The sequence below is a fragment of the Callionymus lyra genome, chromosome 9, assembly GCF_982586985.1.
Source record: "Callionymus lyra chromosome 9, fCalLyr1.hap1.1, whole genome shotgun sequence".
Taxonomy (NCBI): domain Eukaryota; kingdom Metazoa; phylum Chordata; class Actinopteri; order Syngnathiformes; family Callionymidae; genus Callionymus; species Callionymus lyra.
In genome coordinates this window covers 5862247-5879504 of record NC_141826.1, presented here as the reverse complement: position 1 = coordinate 5879504, position 17258 = coordinate 5862247, and the positions used below count along the sequence as shown (strand labels likewise).

Sequence of the window (17258 nt, the reverse complement as noted above, 5' to 3'; positions counted from 1 at the left end):
TTAGTGTCACACATGTTCATATCCAACTCCACGTCTTAAATATCGTCTTGAAATTAACTTTCCTTTTCATTCTAGCAACAATCAGAACATCCAGAAGACCTCCAGCCGCGCTCCTTCTCCGCCTCAGGCCTGCTCTTCCACGTTAGTCCTCACGTTTGATTCATCTAAATGCACACTTAACTCATAACATAGATCTAATGGCAATGATATGATGTTCCACCAGATGCTGTGGGGCCAGACCGTACGTCAAGAGACCAGCGAACGCCTTCATGGTGTTCATGAGGGAGAACAGGCAGATGGTAAAAAACACCATGAAGCCGAAAGATAGTGCCGAGACCAACACCATCCTGGGGCACATGGTGAGTGTCTAGAACACAGCCAGATTTGAACAAGTCCGAAAAGCTCTTGTTTGACGACCTGTTTTCCCTGTTTCTACAGTGGCGGAAGTTGTCGTCTCCAGACAAGGATTTATACTATGGGATGGCAAAGGATGAGAGAAGAATCCACGCCGAGAAACACCCAGACTGGTCGGCGGGCAATAATTATGTAAATAACTTTATTTTCTCTCTTTCTCTTTTGGTAAGTGTTTTGTTAATCTTTTTGTTTCTCTGTGTGCAGGGAAGGAAACAAGAGGGAGAGAAAGAAGAAGAATCTTATCATCTAAAGCCGCCGTTTTAACTGCTGTACATATGTTGAGTGTAAATAAATTATTTTTAATCAAAAAGTCTTTTTGAATGCAGCAGATGATGTTGTCTACATCAGGGCTCGACAACCTTTATTGTGTAAAGAGCCATTTACGGGTCGTGTCCCGCCAAAATAAAACTCTGTTTGACGGATAAACTGAATCCTAAAAAGCTAATAGTCCTATAAAGTATATTTTACAAAAACAGGAAAACTTATTAAACTTATTAAATTTGAAGGAACACTTGCAGGATATGAGAAATTGTCCCTTTCTCTTGTCCCTTGATTTTAAAAATGAAACGCAAGACAATCCGTTCTCTTTTCTAAAAAAAAAAAAAAGTCCACCCTTTATTCCAAACATTTTTAATTTAGAAAAAACATAAGTATTTTCAAATATTTACAATGTACAAGTTGCCTTGTAAACAATACACAACATTTGCAAATATTATATTAAGAAATATACACTTTTATTTTCAAATATCATCCCTTAAAAATATTGTGGCCACATGAGCAAGAACATAAATTAATTACAATTTCAAGGGATTAATCTGCAGTATTTATTGGAATTTGGAATGATAATTTTAAAGAAGAAAACATGAGTAGGGGACACTTTGATTTCTCTTAACGTATCGTTCAGAATACTTTTCACCGTCTGTCGGTCCTCCCTGGAGATGTTTGTCTTGAGTTTCAGTAGAGCGGACACGCGTTTTTCACTGGAAAGAAATGGACACGATTCGATAAATGACAGGTTATTCTAAAATGGCATCGATCTTTTGGTCTGGACTTTATACTCGTCCTGATAAAGTGGGGATACGAGGAGGCCAGTGTGACGACTTGCATCTGTATGGCCGGAACATCCTGGAGGCTCAACACTCCCGCAATCATGTCCAGGTATTCCTTCAGCCAGTTTTCTTTGGACCCCTGCACACACATGTTTTAATAAGCTTTTAATTATCTCTTTGAAAAGTTAAATTAAATGTTTTTTTTATATTGAAAAGTTGAATTTATTTTAATTGAAAAATCTTTTTCAATAATTAGTATATTTAAAGGTAAGTAAGTAAGTAAGTGTTATTTGTAAAGCGCTTTTCGAGGCTAGACCATGAATAGCTCTTAAAGTAAGAACCAGAAATTTCAAATTGATCTTGAAAGAAACTGGCAGCCATTGAGAAACTGACAGCCATTGAAGAGTTTTAAGGATTGGAGAAATGTGAGTTCTTCTACTAGAGTGGGTCAGAATTCTTACAAAAATGTATTGCATGAAACCAAACACACCCTGTTTCATTTTACAATATCGGTTTTCATGGCATCAATCATAATGTCATCAGCAAAGGGACAATGAAATCCCGCGAGATTCTGGCGATAACTGAGGACGAGAGGATACACTCAACATATAAAGGTCATTTATATTATAGTTCAATTGGTAGCCTTTTAAATAACTATAAATATAATGAATGTTTATGTTTTGTTTAGGCTACGATTAAAAATAAAAAAAGAAATCAGAAAATGTATTTTTGAATTATTGGAATTAAAATATCAAACTCTACAGTAAAAAAACAATTAATTAATTTTGAAAGTATTCAAAAAATTGTAACCACAAAATCAACCTTTCGATATATACACATTATTGAATTCAATTATTTAAAAGAAACAATTAAATGCTTAAACAACAACATTTCAATAAAAACAAGTTTAAGGTTAAATTCAACATATTCTAATGTCACTGAACTACGTCCATAGTTTCACCACAGTTTCTCACCTGATCACTGAACCAACGTTGTAAAGTGTCGGCGTCGCTCGTCACTCTGTCGAAGGCCTCCTGCTGCTGAGCCCGACTCCTCAGCTTCACGTCTCCCTTCAGCAGCCGTCTGACGTATTCCACCGTCACCTCCTGGTGCAGCTGTCCGATCAACTCCTGAAGACACGGATCATGAGTCTTAGCTCGTGAAAACCTTTTTTTTTTTAGCTCTTTTTTATTACCTGGTGAGAAGATTCAGGGGATGATCATCTTGTCGAACGTTGACGAGTGCAGCCAATCGTGGGTTCCAAGCTTTCTGTGGTTTGGCTGGGGCGACACAAGTGATGGATTTTTATTTTGATCACCTGTACGTCTGTTATTGACACTCACCTTGAGCGCCTGGTGGACCGGGCTCAGTAGGAACTGGTGCGCCGATTGTTTCATGTCGGCCAGGACGCTCATGCATCTCTCTCGAACGTCGTCCAGGATCATGGAGCTCTTCTTCAAAATAACATCCCTGCAGACACATGACAGTTGAGTCACATGACCACCTCGCGGTCACACCCTGAAGTCGGAGGCTCCACCTGAATTGTTGAATCCATCCGAGGTTGGCTTTGATGAACGGTTTTCTGCTCCACTTGTTTTGCTTCATGACGTCCTCCTGGAAGTCCTTGAAACTAAAACATTAATTCATTTGAATCTTTTTTCTTTTGACGTGAGAGACGTTACCTGCACAGCGAGTCGCAGTTATACACTGGACCTTCTCTCTATCACCCACGACCATTCCCGCTGAGGTCAGCATTCCGTTGATGAGCTGAAGTGTGAAAATGAAGTCATGGTTTGAAACGTTACCGCTACTAGATTTAGCCAAAAGAATCCTTTTTTTTCAAATACCTGAATGATGTCATAGGACATGGTGAAGCTTCCGTCCTTCTTTGTCGGCTCGCTTTTCCACGATTCCCTCGCTTCCGCCAGGACTTGACTGATGAACGTCGTCATCTCTGCCTGATCAAACCAAAAAAAGCTTGATACGTTATCAATCACGAGTTATGATTAAATCCTACAATCTTAGGTGTATAAATAGAAAAGTGTTAAAGATCAACCGAGACATCTTATCTATAAAAACATTTGTTCCAAAGGTTGTTAAAGTCATAATACGTAAGTTTGAAAAAAAAAATGTTGGCTCCCCCTGTGTCAGAAAAATATAACTGCAATGCTGTCAAATCAGTCAACCATGCCTGTTCAAAATGACAACAATCGAACAGAAAATACATTTGAAAAAAAAAGGTTTTAAGAAAGAACTTTTTTTTAAATACTTTTTTAATTTGTAGGTATTTTAACTGTGTATTGTTTTGTTGTTTAAGCGCTTTGTGACCCTGGTTTATGGAATAGGGAAATTCAGATTTTTTAATTATTGGAATCAAAATATCAAACTCTATATGTAAAAAAAAAAATTCATTAACTGTGAAAGTATTTTTAAAAATGTATTAAATAATTCAATAACTTTGTGTAGTTTTGTCTCTCAGGACAAACCTGATGATGAATGAATAATGAATGGAAATTACTTTTGTCTTGCCCATCAAAGTTGTCTTCAATGAAACGATTCACTAGTTACTAAATTAAGTCATATTGTAAGGGGTGGAGTCAATTTATACAACTTATATTTATAATAAACAAATGGTAAATTACATGTTTTTTCTTGTCTTGGCCACCTGAAACAAAATAACAATGCTTGGAAAATGTTTGTTTTTTTATCTTATTCTTCAATAATGTTTTACAAGCTTATATTACTGTGTAGTTAATGTGTAAATATACCTGTTGTTTGCTCAGGTACTGCTCCTGCAGCGACGCCACCATGTGGTCAGGCAGCAGACTTCCTAGACCTTCAAAGTTGATCTCTGGCGCCAAAAGAGGGTTCTTAAACAGTCTTATAGAATAAGAAGATTATATTGATAAATATAAAATCACTTTAATTTCCAGTTAAAAACAAAGAAGGAAGTTCAAGGTAGGAATAGCATTGGTGGGGAGTTGGACGGGCAACTTACCCAGGATAATAGTCAGTGACCCATTGCAGCAGGAACTTGCAGTCCTCATCCCCCAGCCCGAACTCTGCAATCTCCTCCAAGCCTTTGCTCATTTACTGGTGGTACAGCTCGGCATAGAACTGACAGATGTCCATCTCCGGAGGGTAGCAGCTCTTGACCACCTTCACGACCGTCAGCAGGTCCTCCTTCATCTGCAGGCCCATGCTGTGGATCTTCGCCTGGAGGCAGTTCTGCTTCACCGGACTGCTGAGACCGACGGGTTCTCCATTCGCTCCTCCACCAGGCTGGTGAGCACTTGGTCGTGTTGTTGCCTCCATCTGCTCTGCCTCCAGGATGGCGCCGACCCGGCCATTTGATCCACCAGTTGGTCCTGCTCCTCCTGCAGCTGGACTGCTTTCACGGCGGACACTAACACGGCCGCTTCTTGTTCCCCCTTCAGAGACTCTTGGTCTATATGGTCTGGATCACGAGAGTCTCCAGGATTTTCTGGTCCGAAACAAGCTTGAGGACTTTTTTGTCTTCCTCTGATTGACCAAACAGAAGCTTCTCTTTGTCCACCAGCTGAAGTGCTGCCTCGTAAAAGTGAGATTGCTCCAGGTCTTGGTCAAAAGAGACGACTGGAAGAGAAACAAATAAGTGGTTAGATATTGAGCGTTCCTTCTGACCTTTGCTGACTGGCCATATTTTGGGGAACCTCCAACCTCCGGCTGGGCTTCCCTCTGGGATCGGTGGCACGTGTGACGCCGCTGACCTTGACCGGAGCCTCATTCAAGCCGTTTGCTCTGCAGGAAAACCATAATACAGCGTTTAAATGACAAAAGGGTTTTTTCCATTCATACATGATTTTTTCTTACACTTCTGAATATTTTAAGATGCTGAACAATCATTTTTAAGAACAAAAAAACCCATTATTTGCCATTTTTTAACCTCATCTAGAGCCTGATATTTAATTATTGGCACTAAACTGACAAACATTATCAACTTCAACTTCTATCCTCAGCCAGATTTTATGTTAAAATACATTTACATTTACACAGAAATTCAAAACACATTGTTAACGCAAACATCCTACTCACCAGATTTGTTCGTTTTGAGAGGATTCTCTTCCAAGCAGCCTTTGGCTGATGTGAGCTCCTGGAAGTTACAGTCGGGGAAATAACTCTCTGGTCCTCTGAGCGTTGGAGGATTTCTGAGGCTACAGGCTCCTCCCACTTTCCTCCCACCCCTTGCGTGCACACACCCACGCACTCATCGTACTTTCACCTTCACTTTTGTCTCGTTGTTTGCACAAGCATGCTTCTAGTTTTCATGCGGCACCTTCATTCCAGGGCAGCAACATTTGGATGACTTTGCCAGGTGTTATTGTGAATAAAGGTCACAATTTAAATCCAAGTCAAAGTTTCAGGTCAAACAAAAATTCAATTAATTAATTTCATGCAAGGTCAATAAAAAAACTTTTTTTTCAAGATATCTTTGCATTTATTTTCCTTATTATTTTTGATTTATCTTCGTTTTAGCTTCATGTCATTTTATTACTTCATTTTCATTCAAATTTCGTTTTTTATATTGAGGGGCATTTTTATCCGTCTGAGACTCGGTTTAGAGCCTCTACCCTCAAAGAAGTTAACCTTGACTTGACTTTTCACTTTGATTTAAAAACACTAGTTCAAATTCCCGTTCTGGAGACTCTAATTATCTCCATGAACAAAATAAAAATCAAATCATAGCTTTTTATCCATTATATTGTAAATCTAAATAAACAAGGATCAAAAATGAATGATTTGAAAATTATACCTTCAGGGTAATATTATAATCATAGTTATTATATTCAAAAGTTAATACATCTAAAATGCACTTTTTATTTTTATTTGACCGAAAAAGAGAAAATATTGTGTATGAAAATATATATTTATTGACTAGTTTCAGTGCTGGAGAAGCTAATAATATGTAGCGGGTCCCAGCAGGGCCTTCGCTGACAGATATGATAATCCTGGAATTACAATGGACATGAACGACACCGGACCACAAGTGCTCATGAACCAAGTCTCTTGGATTATCTTTATTCACATATTTTCATTAAACTGCAATCGTGACTCTTCCTTTGTTCTTTTTCTTTTGCATTAGCAATGGTTTAAAAACCACTTTCAAAGTACATTTACATAAATGTCAATTTTACAATTTTCCTTTGAAAACAAACCATGTCTTTTAATCACTAATCATTTTCTTGTTATCAATCATTCCTTCACTTCCAACATACACCCTTCATTCTTTCATCAAGAATAATAATCGTACATTATGTACAGTAGATGCCATAAGTGAACACTTAATAAAACAAAATGAATCTCTTTTGCAGTTTAACTCGCCAAAACTGTATAACATATTTATTTCTGCGCGTGCTTTCAACCAGGGCGGCTCCTATAACTGGTCTGAACTTGCAGTCATGCTAGCATGCTACATATACTCCACACAATACTTTTCACACTTCATAGCACACAAATGCACAATTCAGACTCACACACCACACACACACGACCATTTTAACATATTAAATATTACCGCACAAAAGTCAAGGAGTCAAAAGAAAAATACACACAGAAGCATTTAACTACGGCCACGGACGCCATTTTAGTAATCGCCACGATCATGAACCGCAGCACTTTCTATGTTCACACACATAACTGTCATATCAAAAATCCTTATAAACAGTTTAAAGTAAGAGGAATTAAAGAAAGAGTTCTTAACCAACCTGGAATTACAATGGACATGAACGACACCGGACCACAAGTGCTCATGAACCAAGTCTCTTGGGTTTCACTTGTGCGAAGTATTGCCATGAATACCGTCGCCCGCAAGTGCTGCCACCTTGTGTCCGTTTTCTGCATGGCATTGCACATTTATCTTTATTAAAAAAAAAAGGTAAAAAAGGTAAAACTTTATTGATCCCTCAGGAGGTCTCCTTTGGGAAATTGTTTTTTACCAATAGCCAGCAATTTTTCATAAACAATAAAAAATAATACATAAAAAATAAAATAAGAAGAACATAAAGAGGAAGAACAAGATGACACAATCTAAGTCTAAAGACAAAGACAAAGGACATAGGTCAAGGAAAGAAAAACAACAAAGACAAAGATACAGAGACTAACATGGAACAGAACATCCAGATACTTTCACTCCAGTCCTGCCCCCGAACTCAGAATTGTACAATTTAATAGCCCGAGGGATGAATGAGTCCCTGAGTCTATTTGTTTTGCACCTGGGTAGGAGCATTCGTGCACTCATTCTGCTTCTCTGCTCACTGATGACAGTGTTCAGAGGATGACTGTCATCATCCATGATGGACAGTAGTTTGTTCAATGATATCCTCTCAGCAACTGTCACCAGTGAGTCCAGCTTCATTCCAACCACAGAACCAGCCCTCCTGATCAACCTGTCCAACCTGTTGACACTCCTCTTGGACACATTTCCACCCCAACACACCACAGCATAGAACAGGACACTGGCCACCACAGACTGGTAGAACATGCAGAGGAGCTTCTTGCAGATGTTAAATGATCGAAGCCTCCTCAGAAAGTACAGTCTACTCTGAACCTTCTTATACACATGGTCTGTGTTGCAGGACCAGTCCAGTTTACACACCGAGGTACTTATAGTTGTCCACTATCTCCACCTCGTCGCCTCTGATGGACACTGGACGTGGCTTTGTCCTGGACCTCCCGAAATCCAAGACCAGCTCCTTGGTTTTTGAGGTGTTCAGCTGCAAGTGGTTCCTCTCACTCCAGTCCACAAAGTCACATATCAGACTCCTGTACTCGTCTTCGCTGTTGTCCCTGATGCATCCAACAATGGCAGTGTCGTCAGCATACTTCTGGACGAGACTCAGCTCTGAGTTGTAGCAGAAGTCTGAAGTGTAGATGGTGAAGAGGAGAGGGGCCAGTACTGTCCCCTGAGATGCTCCTGTACTGCACACCATAGTGTCAGACTTGATGTCCTTCAGCCTGACATACTGTGGTCGATCAGTAAGATAGTCCGTAATCCAGGAGACCAGACCAGGGTCCACATGCATCTTAGTCAGTTTGTCCTGGTGTGAGTGGGTTGGATAGTGTTGAAGGCACTAGAAAAGTCCAGGAACAGGATTCTCACTGAACCGCTTCCTTTATCCAAGTGGGAGTAGGTCCGATGCAGGAGGTGAAGGATGGCATCTTCCACACCAACTGCTGGCTGGTAGGCAAACTGCAGGGGGTCTTGCGCGTGCTGGACTTGTGGCGTGAGATGTTTGAGGACCAGCCGCTCCAGTGTCTTCATCAGCTGCGAAGTCAGTGCCACCGGTCTGTAATCGTTCAGCACACTCGGTCGGATCTTTTTAGGGACTGGAATGATACAGGAAGTCTTCCACAGAGTTGGTACTTTCCCCAGCCGTAGACTGAGGTTGAAGACATGCTGGAGTGGCTCAGCTAGTTCAGCAGCGCAGGTCTTTAGCAGTCGAGCAGACACCTTATCAGGACCAGCAGCCTTCCCTGGACGAATCCTCCGAAGTACATCCTGTACCTGGAGTGAGGTGAAGCTGGGAAGTGGTTCTGTGGAGCTGGGGGGGGCACAAGAAGGTGGGGCAGGTCCTGAGGCGGGCAGCAGTGAGGGTGAGGTGACCTGCTCAAACCTGTTGAAAAAGTTGTTCAGTCCATTTGCCTCATCCACCGTGTCCACTGCAGTCAGAGAGGCCTTGGTCTTGTGTCCAGTGATGGTTTTAACACCATCCCAGACCTCTCTTATTTCTTCTCGGCTCAGCTTCTCCTCCAACCTCCTCCTGTAGGTGTCCTTTGCCTCCTTCAAGCATCGCTTCACCTCCTGCTGAGCTGACCTCATGGCGTCCCTGTCTCTGCTCCTGAATGCCACTTTCTTCCTGTTAAGGACATCCTTGACCTCCTTTGTTACCCACGGTTTATTATTAGGGTAACAGCGGACAGTCTTAGTAGGGGCGACAACGTCCAAGCAGAAATTTAAATAATCTGTTAGACAGTGTGTCTGTCCCTCGATGTCCTCACCATGAGACCTCAGCAGCACATCCCAGTCTGTTGTTTCAAAGCAGTCTCTGATGGCGTCCTCCACAGCTGGTGTCCACTTTCTGATTGTCTTAGTGGTCACAGTCTGTCTCTGCACCAGAGGAGTGTACTGTGACTGAAGGTGGACCAGGTTGTGATCGGACCTTCCAAGTGGAGGAAGAGGTTTGGCTCTGTAGGCGTCCTTCAAGTTGGAATAAAGAAGGTCAATTGTCCTGTTATTCCTGGTGGGACAATCCACGGCCTGATGGAAAGTAGGCAGAGTAGAGTCCAGGTTGGCATGATTAAAGTCTCCAGAGATGATGATAAACGCGTCAGGATGTTGATTCTGAAGTCGAGCTGTCATTGTGTGGATCTTCTCACAGGCAGATGCAGCCGCAGCGCTCGGAGGAATGTAGACACACAGCGCGATCACGTGACTGAGCTCACGCGGTAGATAATATGGACGCATGCTGACAGCCAACAGTTCTAAATCTTGACAACAAGAGACTTTCTTTACAGTAACGTGTCCCGGGCTACACCAGCGTTTATTCAGGTACATGATCAGACCTCCTCCTCTGCGCTTCCCACACGCGCGCGCGTCTCTGTCCGCTCTGACGGTGCTGAAACCAGGCAGATCCACGTGTGAGTCCGGAGTCAGTTGAGTGAGCCACGTCTCCGTGAAGATCAACAAGCTGCTCTCTCTGTAGATCCGCTGGTTGTTGAGGGCAGACAGCTCGTCGATCTTATTCGTCAGTGAATTGACGTTCCCCATCGTGATCGTTGGGATCGTTGGTCTGTGACGTCTCCGATTGTCCGATAGCTTAGCCTTTAGCCTCCTCCCTGCCCGACAGCCTCTGTAACGGCGCTGAAGTTCGATCGGGATCTTGTGGCGATCTCCAGCCCGTGCCATTGACTTCAGCGACAGTAGATCCTCTCTTGAGTAAACAAGACGATTCTTTCCATGTTCAAAAGTATCCATTTAAAAAGATTATAGTAAAAAAAATAATAAAAAACAGAAAATTATAGAAATTGCTGCGGAGCTACTGGAAGAGGCAGCCGTCCTCGTCGGCGCCTTTAATGATACAGATGATTACACCCTCTTAGTGGGACTAAACAACAAACCAAAAAGTGACAGAAAACATTATATAATAATATCTAAACAAAACACTTTTGTGAGTATCACAAATACATTTAAAATCTCACCAAGGATGAAAACTAGATTTGTTAAAATGAATGATGAATATAGTTAAATATAATCTTTATGTCAACAATTTAAATAATACATATCTATATCAATTTAAAAGAGCCAATACTATGATAAAAAGTGGGTTTGTATCCAGACATTTATACTCAACAGTGTCAAAGGTCGAGCCTGGGAGCAGGAAGTTGATGCAGATTTGACAGACAGTCATTGTTGAGAGAGAGAGGCAGGCGATGAGAATCACTGCGTGAGGAAGGTAACGTTAGCCGACAACAACTTGTTAAATATATCATTTGGATTTTGATTTGAGTGGAACTCCTGTATAACTCCTAGATGGATATCAGAAAGTCCGCAGCAGGGATAAAGCAATGAGGAATGAGAGGTAAGTGAAGTCCTAGCTAGCTAGACAACATAAGTGTGTCTTAAGTTAATGCTAAGTTAACTTTAACGTCATTCCTTCTATCAATATGTGAATAAAGATAATCCAAGAGACTTGGTTCATGAGCACTTGTGGTCCGGTGTCGTTCATGTCCATTGTAAGTAAGTAAGTAAGTGTAACCGGATGGTTATTTTTGGTTTGTTATGAAAATTATTGTTTACATTCTCTTGGTCTCCACTCCCTACGCAGGCCAATTAGTTAATGAGGGCGGGCTTTAACTATAAAGTCAGTGAGTCACTCAGTCTTTCCCTCTCCTGTGTCGTGACGGTCGGCGTTCTGGGACGTGCGTGGTCCTGTTCTCCGCTATTGGGGATGTGCAGATACTATGCCCCGCCTTGCCTCTTTGTGTTTAGTTTGGGTTAGTTAGTCTGTTCGCTATACAGTTATTTAGGTTTGGTTCAACTTTGAGACTAGTATATTGTGTTAATGTGTTTATTTCCTGTGGTTCTTTTGTTTGGGTTTAGCACTTTGTTTCAGTTTTTCCGAGTAGCGATGTGTTCAACTGAAGTAGTGTTCATAATTGTCATTTCTGTCCAGTCAGTGTGTGGTTTTTGTTGAATACTAATGTGTTTTTGGTTTTCCCTTTATTTCGGTTATAATTACTAACTGTGTTTTGTTGATTGCAATTATGATTATTTGGGGACTACGTCAGTTGTAAGGCATTCGCTGCCCTGTCTGGCTAAACATTAAACTATATTTTCTGGTACTTGTGTTTGTGCCTGTATTCATTTGTCGGAGGTTTCTACGCGCAGGGTCGTGGGTTTAAATCTTTAGGTGCAAGGTCTAAGGTGGCGTTGTTGGGTACTGATTAACACCAGTCCACCGTTACTCCCCGGGCTAGTGTAAAGAATCGGTTACATAAGTAAGTAAGTAATTCTTATTTGTATAGCGCTTTTCCAGACCAGGGTCACAAAGCGCTTAAACAATCAAAACAATATTCAATAAAGTATATATTTTAAAGATCAAGATAAAACTGATAACACAACAGGAGTTCCAGAAAATCAAGGAAAAGCCTGAACAAATAAAAACGTCTTAAGATGTTTATTTAAGGAGTCAGTAGACTCCATCAAGCACAAAGAGAGAGGAAGATTGTTCCAAAGCTTAGGAGCAACAGCCTGAAAAGATTTCTCTCCTCTGGTTCTGAACCTTGTGCGAGGAACCATAAGTAGATTCTGATCCACAGACCTCAGAGCCCGAGCTGGGGTGTAAGGCTGGATCAGATCAGTGATGTAAGGAGGAGCCTGACCATGAATAGTTCTGAAAGTAAGAACCAGAATTTTAAAGTTTATCCTAAAAGAAACTGGAAGCCAGTGAAGAGTTTTAAGGATCGGAGAAATGTGAGTTCTTCTACTTGAGCGGGTTAGAATTCTCGCTGCAGAGTTCTGAATCAACTGCAGGCGAGACAGCTCCTTCTTGTTAAGACATGAAAACAAACTGTTACAATAGTCCAGACGAGAAGAAACAAACGCATGGATTACAAGCAACAATTTCCTAAGTTTAGAGATTTTTCTCAGTTGAAGGAAATAGTTTCTGGTTCCAGGATTATATCTGTCAGCGAAGGCCCTGCTGGGACCCGCTACATATTATTAGCTCCTCCAGCACTTAAACTAGTAAATAAAAATATATTTTCAAACACAATATTTTCTCTTTTTCGGTAAAATTAAAAGAAAAGAAAAAGTGCATTTTATGTATGATGTATTCATATATTTAATTTAACTTTTCAAAGAGATAATTAAAAGCTTATTAAAACATGTGTGTGCAGGGGTCCAAAGAAAACTGGCTGAAGGAATACCTGGACATGATTGCGGGAGTGTTGGGCCTCCAGGATGTTCCGGCCATACAGATGCAAGTCGTCACACTGGCCTCCTCGTATCCCCACCTCAGGTACCAAAATACAAACTTTATCAGGACGAGTATAAAGTCCAGACCAAAAGATCGATGCCATTTTAGAATAACTTGCCATTTATCGAATTGTGTCCATTTCTTTCCAGTGAAAAACACGTGTCCGCTCTACTGAAACTCAAGACAAACATCTCCAGGGAGGACCGACAGACGGTGAAAAGTATTCTGAACGATACGTTAAGAGAGATCAAAGTGTCCCCTACTCATGTTTTCTTCTTTAAAATTATCATTCCAAATTCCAATAAATACTGCAGATTAATCCCTTGAAATTTTAATTAATTTATGTTCTTGCTCATGTGGCCACAATATTTTTAAGGGATGATATTTGAAAATAAAAGTGTATATTTCTTAATATAATATTTGCAAATGTTGTGTATTGTTTACATGGCAACTTGTACATTGTAAATATTTGAAAATACTTATGTTTTTTCTAAATCAAAAATGTTTGGAATAAAGGGTGGACTTTTTTTTTTTTGCGTTTCATTTTTAAAATCAAGGGACAAGAGAAAGGGAAAATTTCCTATATCCTGCCAGTGTTCCTTCAAATTTAATAAGTTTAATTATTCCCTTGGTCTTCATTTTTTTCCTGTTTTTGTAAAATATACTTTATAGGACTATTAGCTGTTTAGGATTCAGTTTATCCGTCAAACAGAGTTTTATTTTGGCGGGACACGACCCGTAAATGGCTCTTTACACAATAAAGGTTGTCGAGCCCTGATGTAGACAACATCATCTGCTGCATTCAAAAAGACTTTTTGATTAAAAATAATTTATTTACTCTCAACATATGTACATCAGTTAAAACGGCGGCTATAGATGATAAGATTCTTCTTCTTTCTCTCCCTCTTGTGTTTCCTTCCCTGCACACAGAGAAACAAAAAGATTAACAAAACACTTACAAAAGAGAAAGAGAGAAAATAAAGTTATTTACATAATTGTTGCCCGCCGACCAGTCTGGGTGTTTCTCGGTGTGGATTCTTCCCTCATCCTTTGCCATCCCATAGTACAAATCCTTGTCTGGAGACGACAACTTCCGCCACTGTAGAAACAGGAAAACAGGTCGTCAAACAAGAGCTTTTCGGACTTGTTCAAATCTGGCTGTGTTTTAGACACTCACCATGTGCCCCAGGATGGTGTTGGTCTCTGCACTGTCTTTAGGCTTCATCGTGTTTTTCACTTTCTCCCTGTTCTCCCTCATGAACACCATGAAGGCGTTCAGGGTCTCTTGACGTAGGGTGGTTTTTTGCCACAACCACATCAGATCATTGACAACATTAGATCAATTTTATGAGTGAAGGTTGCATTTTTGGAAAAGTAAAAAAAGCGAGAGAACTAACTGGGAAGTGCAGTCAGGAAGAGAAGGAGCGAAGCCGAAGGTCGGCTGGACGTTCTGGTTGTTGCTGGAATGAGATAGAAAAATGATATTTAGAATCAGAATCAAAATTTAAAAATGTACAAAAAGGAGACAAAACTTGTGTGACACAAAAAGGCGAGAGGGTTCAATGGTTGGCACTGCTGGAACATTCTGGAGACACAAACACGAAGAAGGTCATGAACAGCTACTACATCAACAGTTGACAGTTGATCAGCCACTGACCTGCTGTTGGAAAACAACGTGTTGTTCGTACGTGTTTCCATGTATGAAGGGATGAGCCATCATCGATGGAAGCTTCACCCAGAACCCCGTGGGGGCGCCACCGTTGATCCATTTCCCTCCTGTCTGGACCGGATGGTTCTGCCCGACAGTGTTCTGGTCTGCCCCGGTCTATACGACACGGCACCGTCGGGGCTCCACATTGTATTGTCGGATTCGGAACAACACAGTCCATCGTGGAAATCATCCGTGTAATACTTTGAAAATGTAATTTATAATTCTTTAATAAATACTCTGAGTAGAAACGTGTCTTTACCTTCTTCAGACGTCTGGAGATACAAGGTGTAAAATACTCTGTTGAACCTGAGATGAAGACAGAAAAAGAAAATTAAGAATATTGCCAGTGGCTCATAAATTAAAGTGTAAGGTGCTAATTTGACAAGGTTTATATTTAACACTTAATGAACAAACAGTTGGGAGCAGCTAGAAATGCAGTATATGTTGCCAATCCACTGATAAAATAAAAATATTACGTGGATTAACACAAAAAACAATGGATAAATATTTATTATTACAGTTCATATGTCATTTTGAAAATATATTAAGCTAATAATTCAATCACATGACTTGTTTAATGTTTTATTTGTATTTTAAAGTAATCAACTTGAATACATTTTGACACACTTACAGTCTTTATAGTTTATTTCAACCTAATACTGGGGAAATTGACAATTTATAGTAAATAAACACATACAGTGGATCTTTATTGATAAATAAGTACAAATAAGTTTCAGATCAAATATTTTTTAACCAAAATTAAAACATAAACCTTAACTGTTGAAACAACACTTTCTAGGCAACGTGTATTATGGTGATGTTACTATGATCTATCTATAGAATATAAACTAATAACCTGTACAATTATTTTCCTACTTGTACAAATAAATACATTTATATTTATAATATCTCTTGCTGTTTTAATAAACATGTCAAAGTAATTAAGTTAATGCGTAATTCAAACGACTCATATATATTTAAATTACATTGAAAGTATATATATACCATCTCTAGCCTCAAATCTGCAGGTGGGGTAGTTTAAAGTAACTTACTACTTCAACCAGGTGTCACCTCTCAGTGTCTACTCTCTGTGTCATCTCTCTCTGAAGCCCATCAACTTCCATCTCTCTGCCTCTGCACTCCGCTCCACTTAGTCTGAAGCAACATGAAAAGATTACTGTTTATTAATGTACAAATATGTACATAGTTCAAATTTGTTATGGTCTTCAGTTTTCCCATGGAATTATAATAACAGCGAAAGCCACCTGACCAAAAAGCATTCGGTAAGAAACTGACAGTTTTTTTGTTTTTTCCTCATAAGGGAAGTTTTCTATTCCTGCCATCGATATTCAAAATCAAATGAAAACATTGGGACATTATTCATTGATAGTCAACTCACCTCCGCTCTTGCTCATCAACTTTCATCTCTCTCTCACCTCTTCCAGTAACTGTTGTTCCACTTTGTCTAGACATGAAAATATATTTGTTTAAATCTAAAAAAACATATTTTTAGCCATTTTTCTGGTGACAAATACAGAAATGTTTACTTTTTCTCTGGCAACAAAACCAGATTGTTTAGCTGTAGCCATTTTTCTGGTGATAAAACATGATTATTTTAGTCAAATACAAATTAACAAGACAAGTCTACCGTGCTATCTTTCTGTGAAATAAACTTGAATGCTTGGAAGATAAATTAATATGGTTGTCTTGATAGAAGGAATGACGTTAATGCTAACTTAGCATTAACTTAAGACACACTTATGTTGTCTAGCTAGCTAGGACTTCACTTACCTCTCAATCCTCATTGCTTTATCCCTGCTGCGGGCGAATAACTTTCTGATATCCATCTAGGAGTTATAGTTCCCCACAAATCAAAATCAAAATGATATATTTAACAAGTTGTTGTCGGCTAACGTTACCTCTCTCTCTCTCTCTCTCTCTCTGGTTTGTTGTTTAGTCCCACTAAGAGGGTGTAAGAAAGAGAAACGTGCGATGCCATGCAGAAAACGGACACAAGGTGGCAGCACTTGCGGGCGACGGTATTCATGGCAATACTTCGCACAAGTGAAACCCAAGAGACTTGGTTCATGAGCACTTGTGGTCCGGTGTCGTTCATGTCCATTGTAATTCCAGGTTGGTTAAGAACTCTTTCTTTAATTCCTCTTACTTTAAACTGTTTATAAGGATTTTTGATATGACAGTTATGTGTGTGAACATAGAAAGTGCTGCGGTTCATGATCGTGGCGATTACTAAAATGGCGTCCGTGGCCGTAGTTAAATGCTTCTGTGTGTATTTTTCTTTTGACTCCTTGACTTTTGTGCGGTAATATTTAATATGTTAAAATAGTCGTGTGTGTGTGGTGTGTGAGTCTGAATTGTGCATTTGTGTGCTATGAAGTTCAGACCAGTTATAGGAGCCGCCCTGGTTGAAAGCACGCGCAGAAATAAATATGTTATACCGTTTTGGCGAGTTAAACTGCAAAAGAGATTCATTTTGTTTTATTAAGTGTTCACTTATGGCATCTACTGTACATAATGTACGATTATTATTTTTGATGAAAGAATGAA

The 17258-nt window shown here is 39.9% G+C and overlaps 1 protein-coding gene and 1 pseudogene across 3 annotated transcripts; both read right to left on the bottom strand.

Moving 5' to 3' along the window:
* Positions 1 to 1368: 1368 nt before the first annotated feature.
* LOC148071560 (tumor necrosis factor alpha-induced protein 2-like) lies at positions 1369 to 7626 on the bottom strand (annotated as a pseudogene).
* A 6190-nt stretch (positions 7627 to 13816) lies between these two features.
* Positions 13817 to 16571, bottom strand: LOC148071559 (transcription factor 7-like). 3 transcript variants are annotated; one of them, XM_087799887.1, is made up of 8 exons: positions 16482 to 16571; positions 16090 to 16155; positions 15743 to 15845; positions 14950 to 14996; positions 14637 to 14890; positions 14157 to 14564; positions 13971 to 14078; positions 13817 to 13899 (listed from the first exon to the last, which is right to left on the bottom strand). In XM_087799887.1, the coding sequence occupies exons 6-8, from the start codon at positions 14295 to 14297 to the stop codon at positions 13834 to 13836; spliced, it is 315 nt and encodes a 104-aa protein (XP_087656013.1). In that variant the 5' UTR covers positions 14298 to 14564; positions 14637 to 14890; positions 14950 to 14996; positions 15743 to 15845; positions 16090 to 16155; positions 16482 to 16571; the 3' UTR covers positions 13817 to 13833. The 3 variants fall into 3 exon arrangements, with proteins under 3 accessions (XP_087656013.1, XP_087656014.1, XP_087656012.1); XM_087799888.1 differs by lacking the exon at positions 15743 to 15845 and having other exon boundaries at positions 14157 to 14263; positions 14377 to 14564; XM_087799886.1 differs by lacking the exon at positions 15743 to 15845.
* Positions 16572 to 17258: the final 687 nt, after the last annotated feature.

Excerpts from the sequence above, each read along its gene's own strand:
- LOC148071559 (XM_087799887.1), bottom strand. The coding sequence starts at position 14,297 with ATGTGGTTGTGGCAAAAAACCACCCTACGTCAAGAGACCCTGAACGCC. Across the intron at positions 14,079-14,156 it reads ACACCATCCTGGGGCACATG|TGGCGGAAGTTGTCGTCTCC; the intron begins GTGAGTGTCTAA and ends CTGTTTCTACAG. Across the intron at positions 13,900-13,970 it reads GGTCGGCGGGCAACAATTAT|GGAAGGAAACACAAGAGGGA; the intron begins GTAAATAACTTT and ends CTCTGTGTGCAG.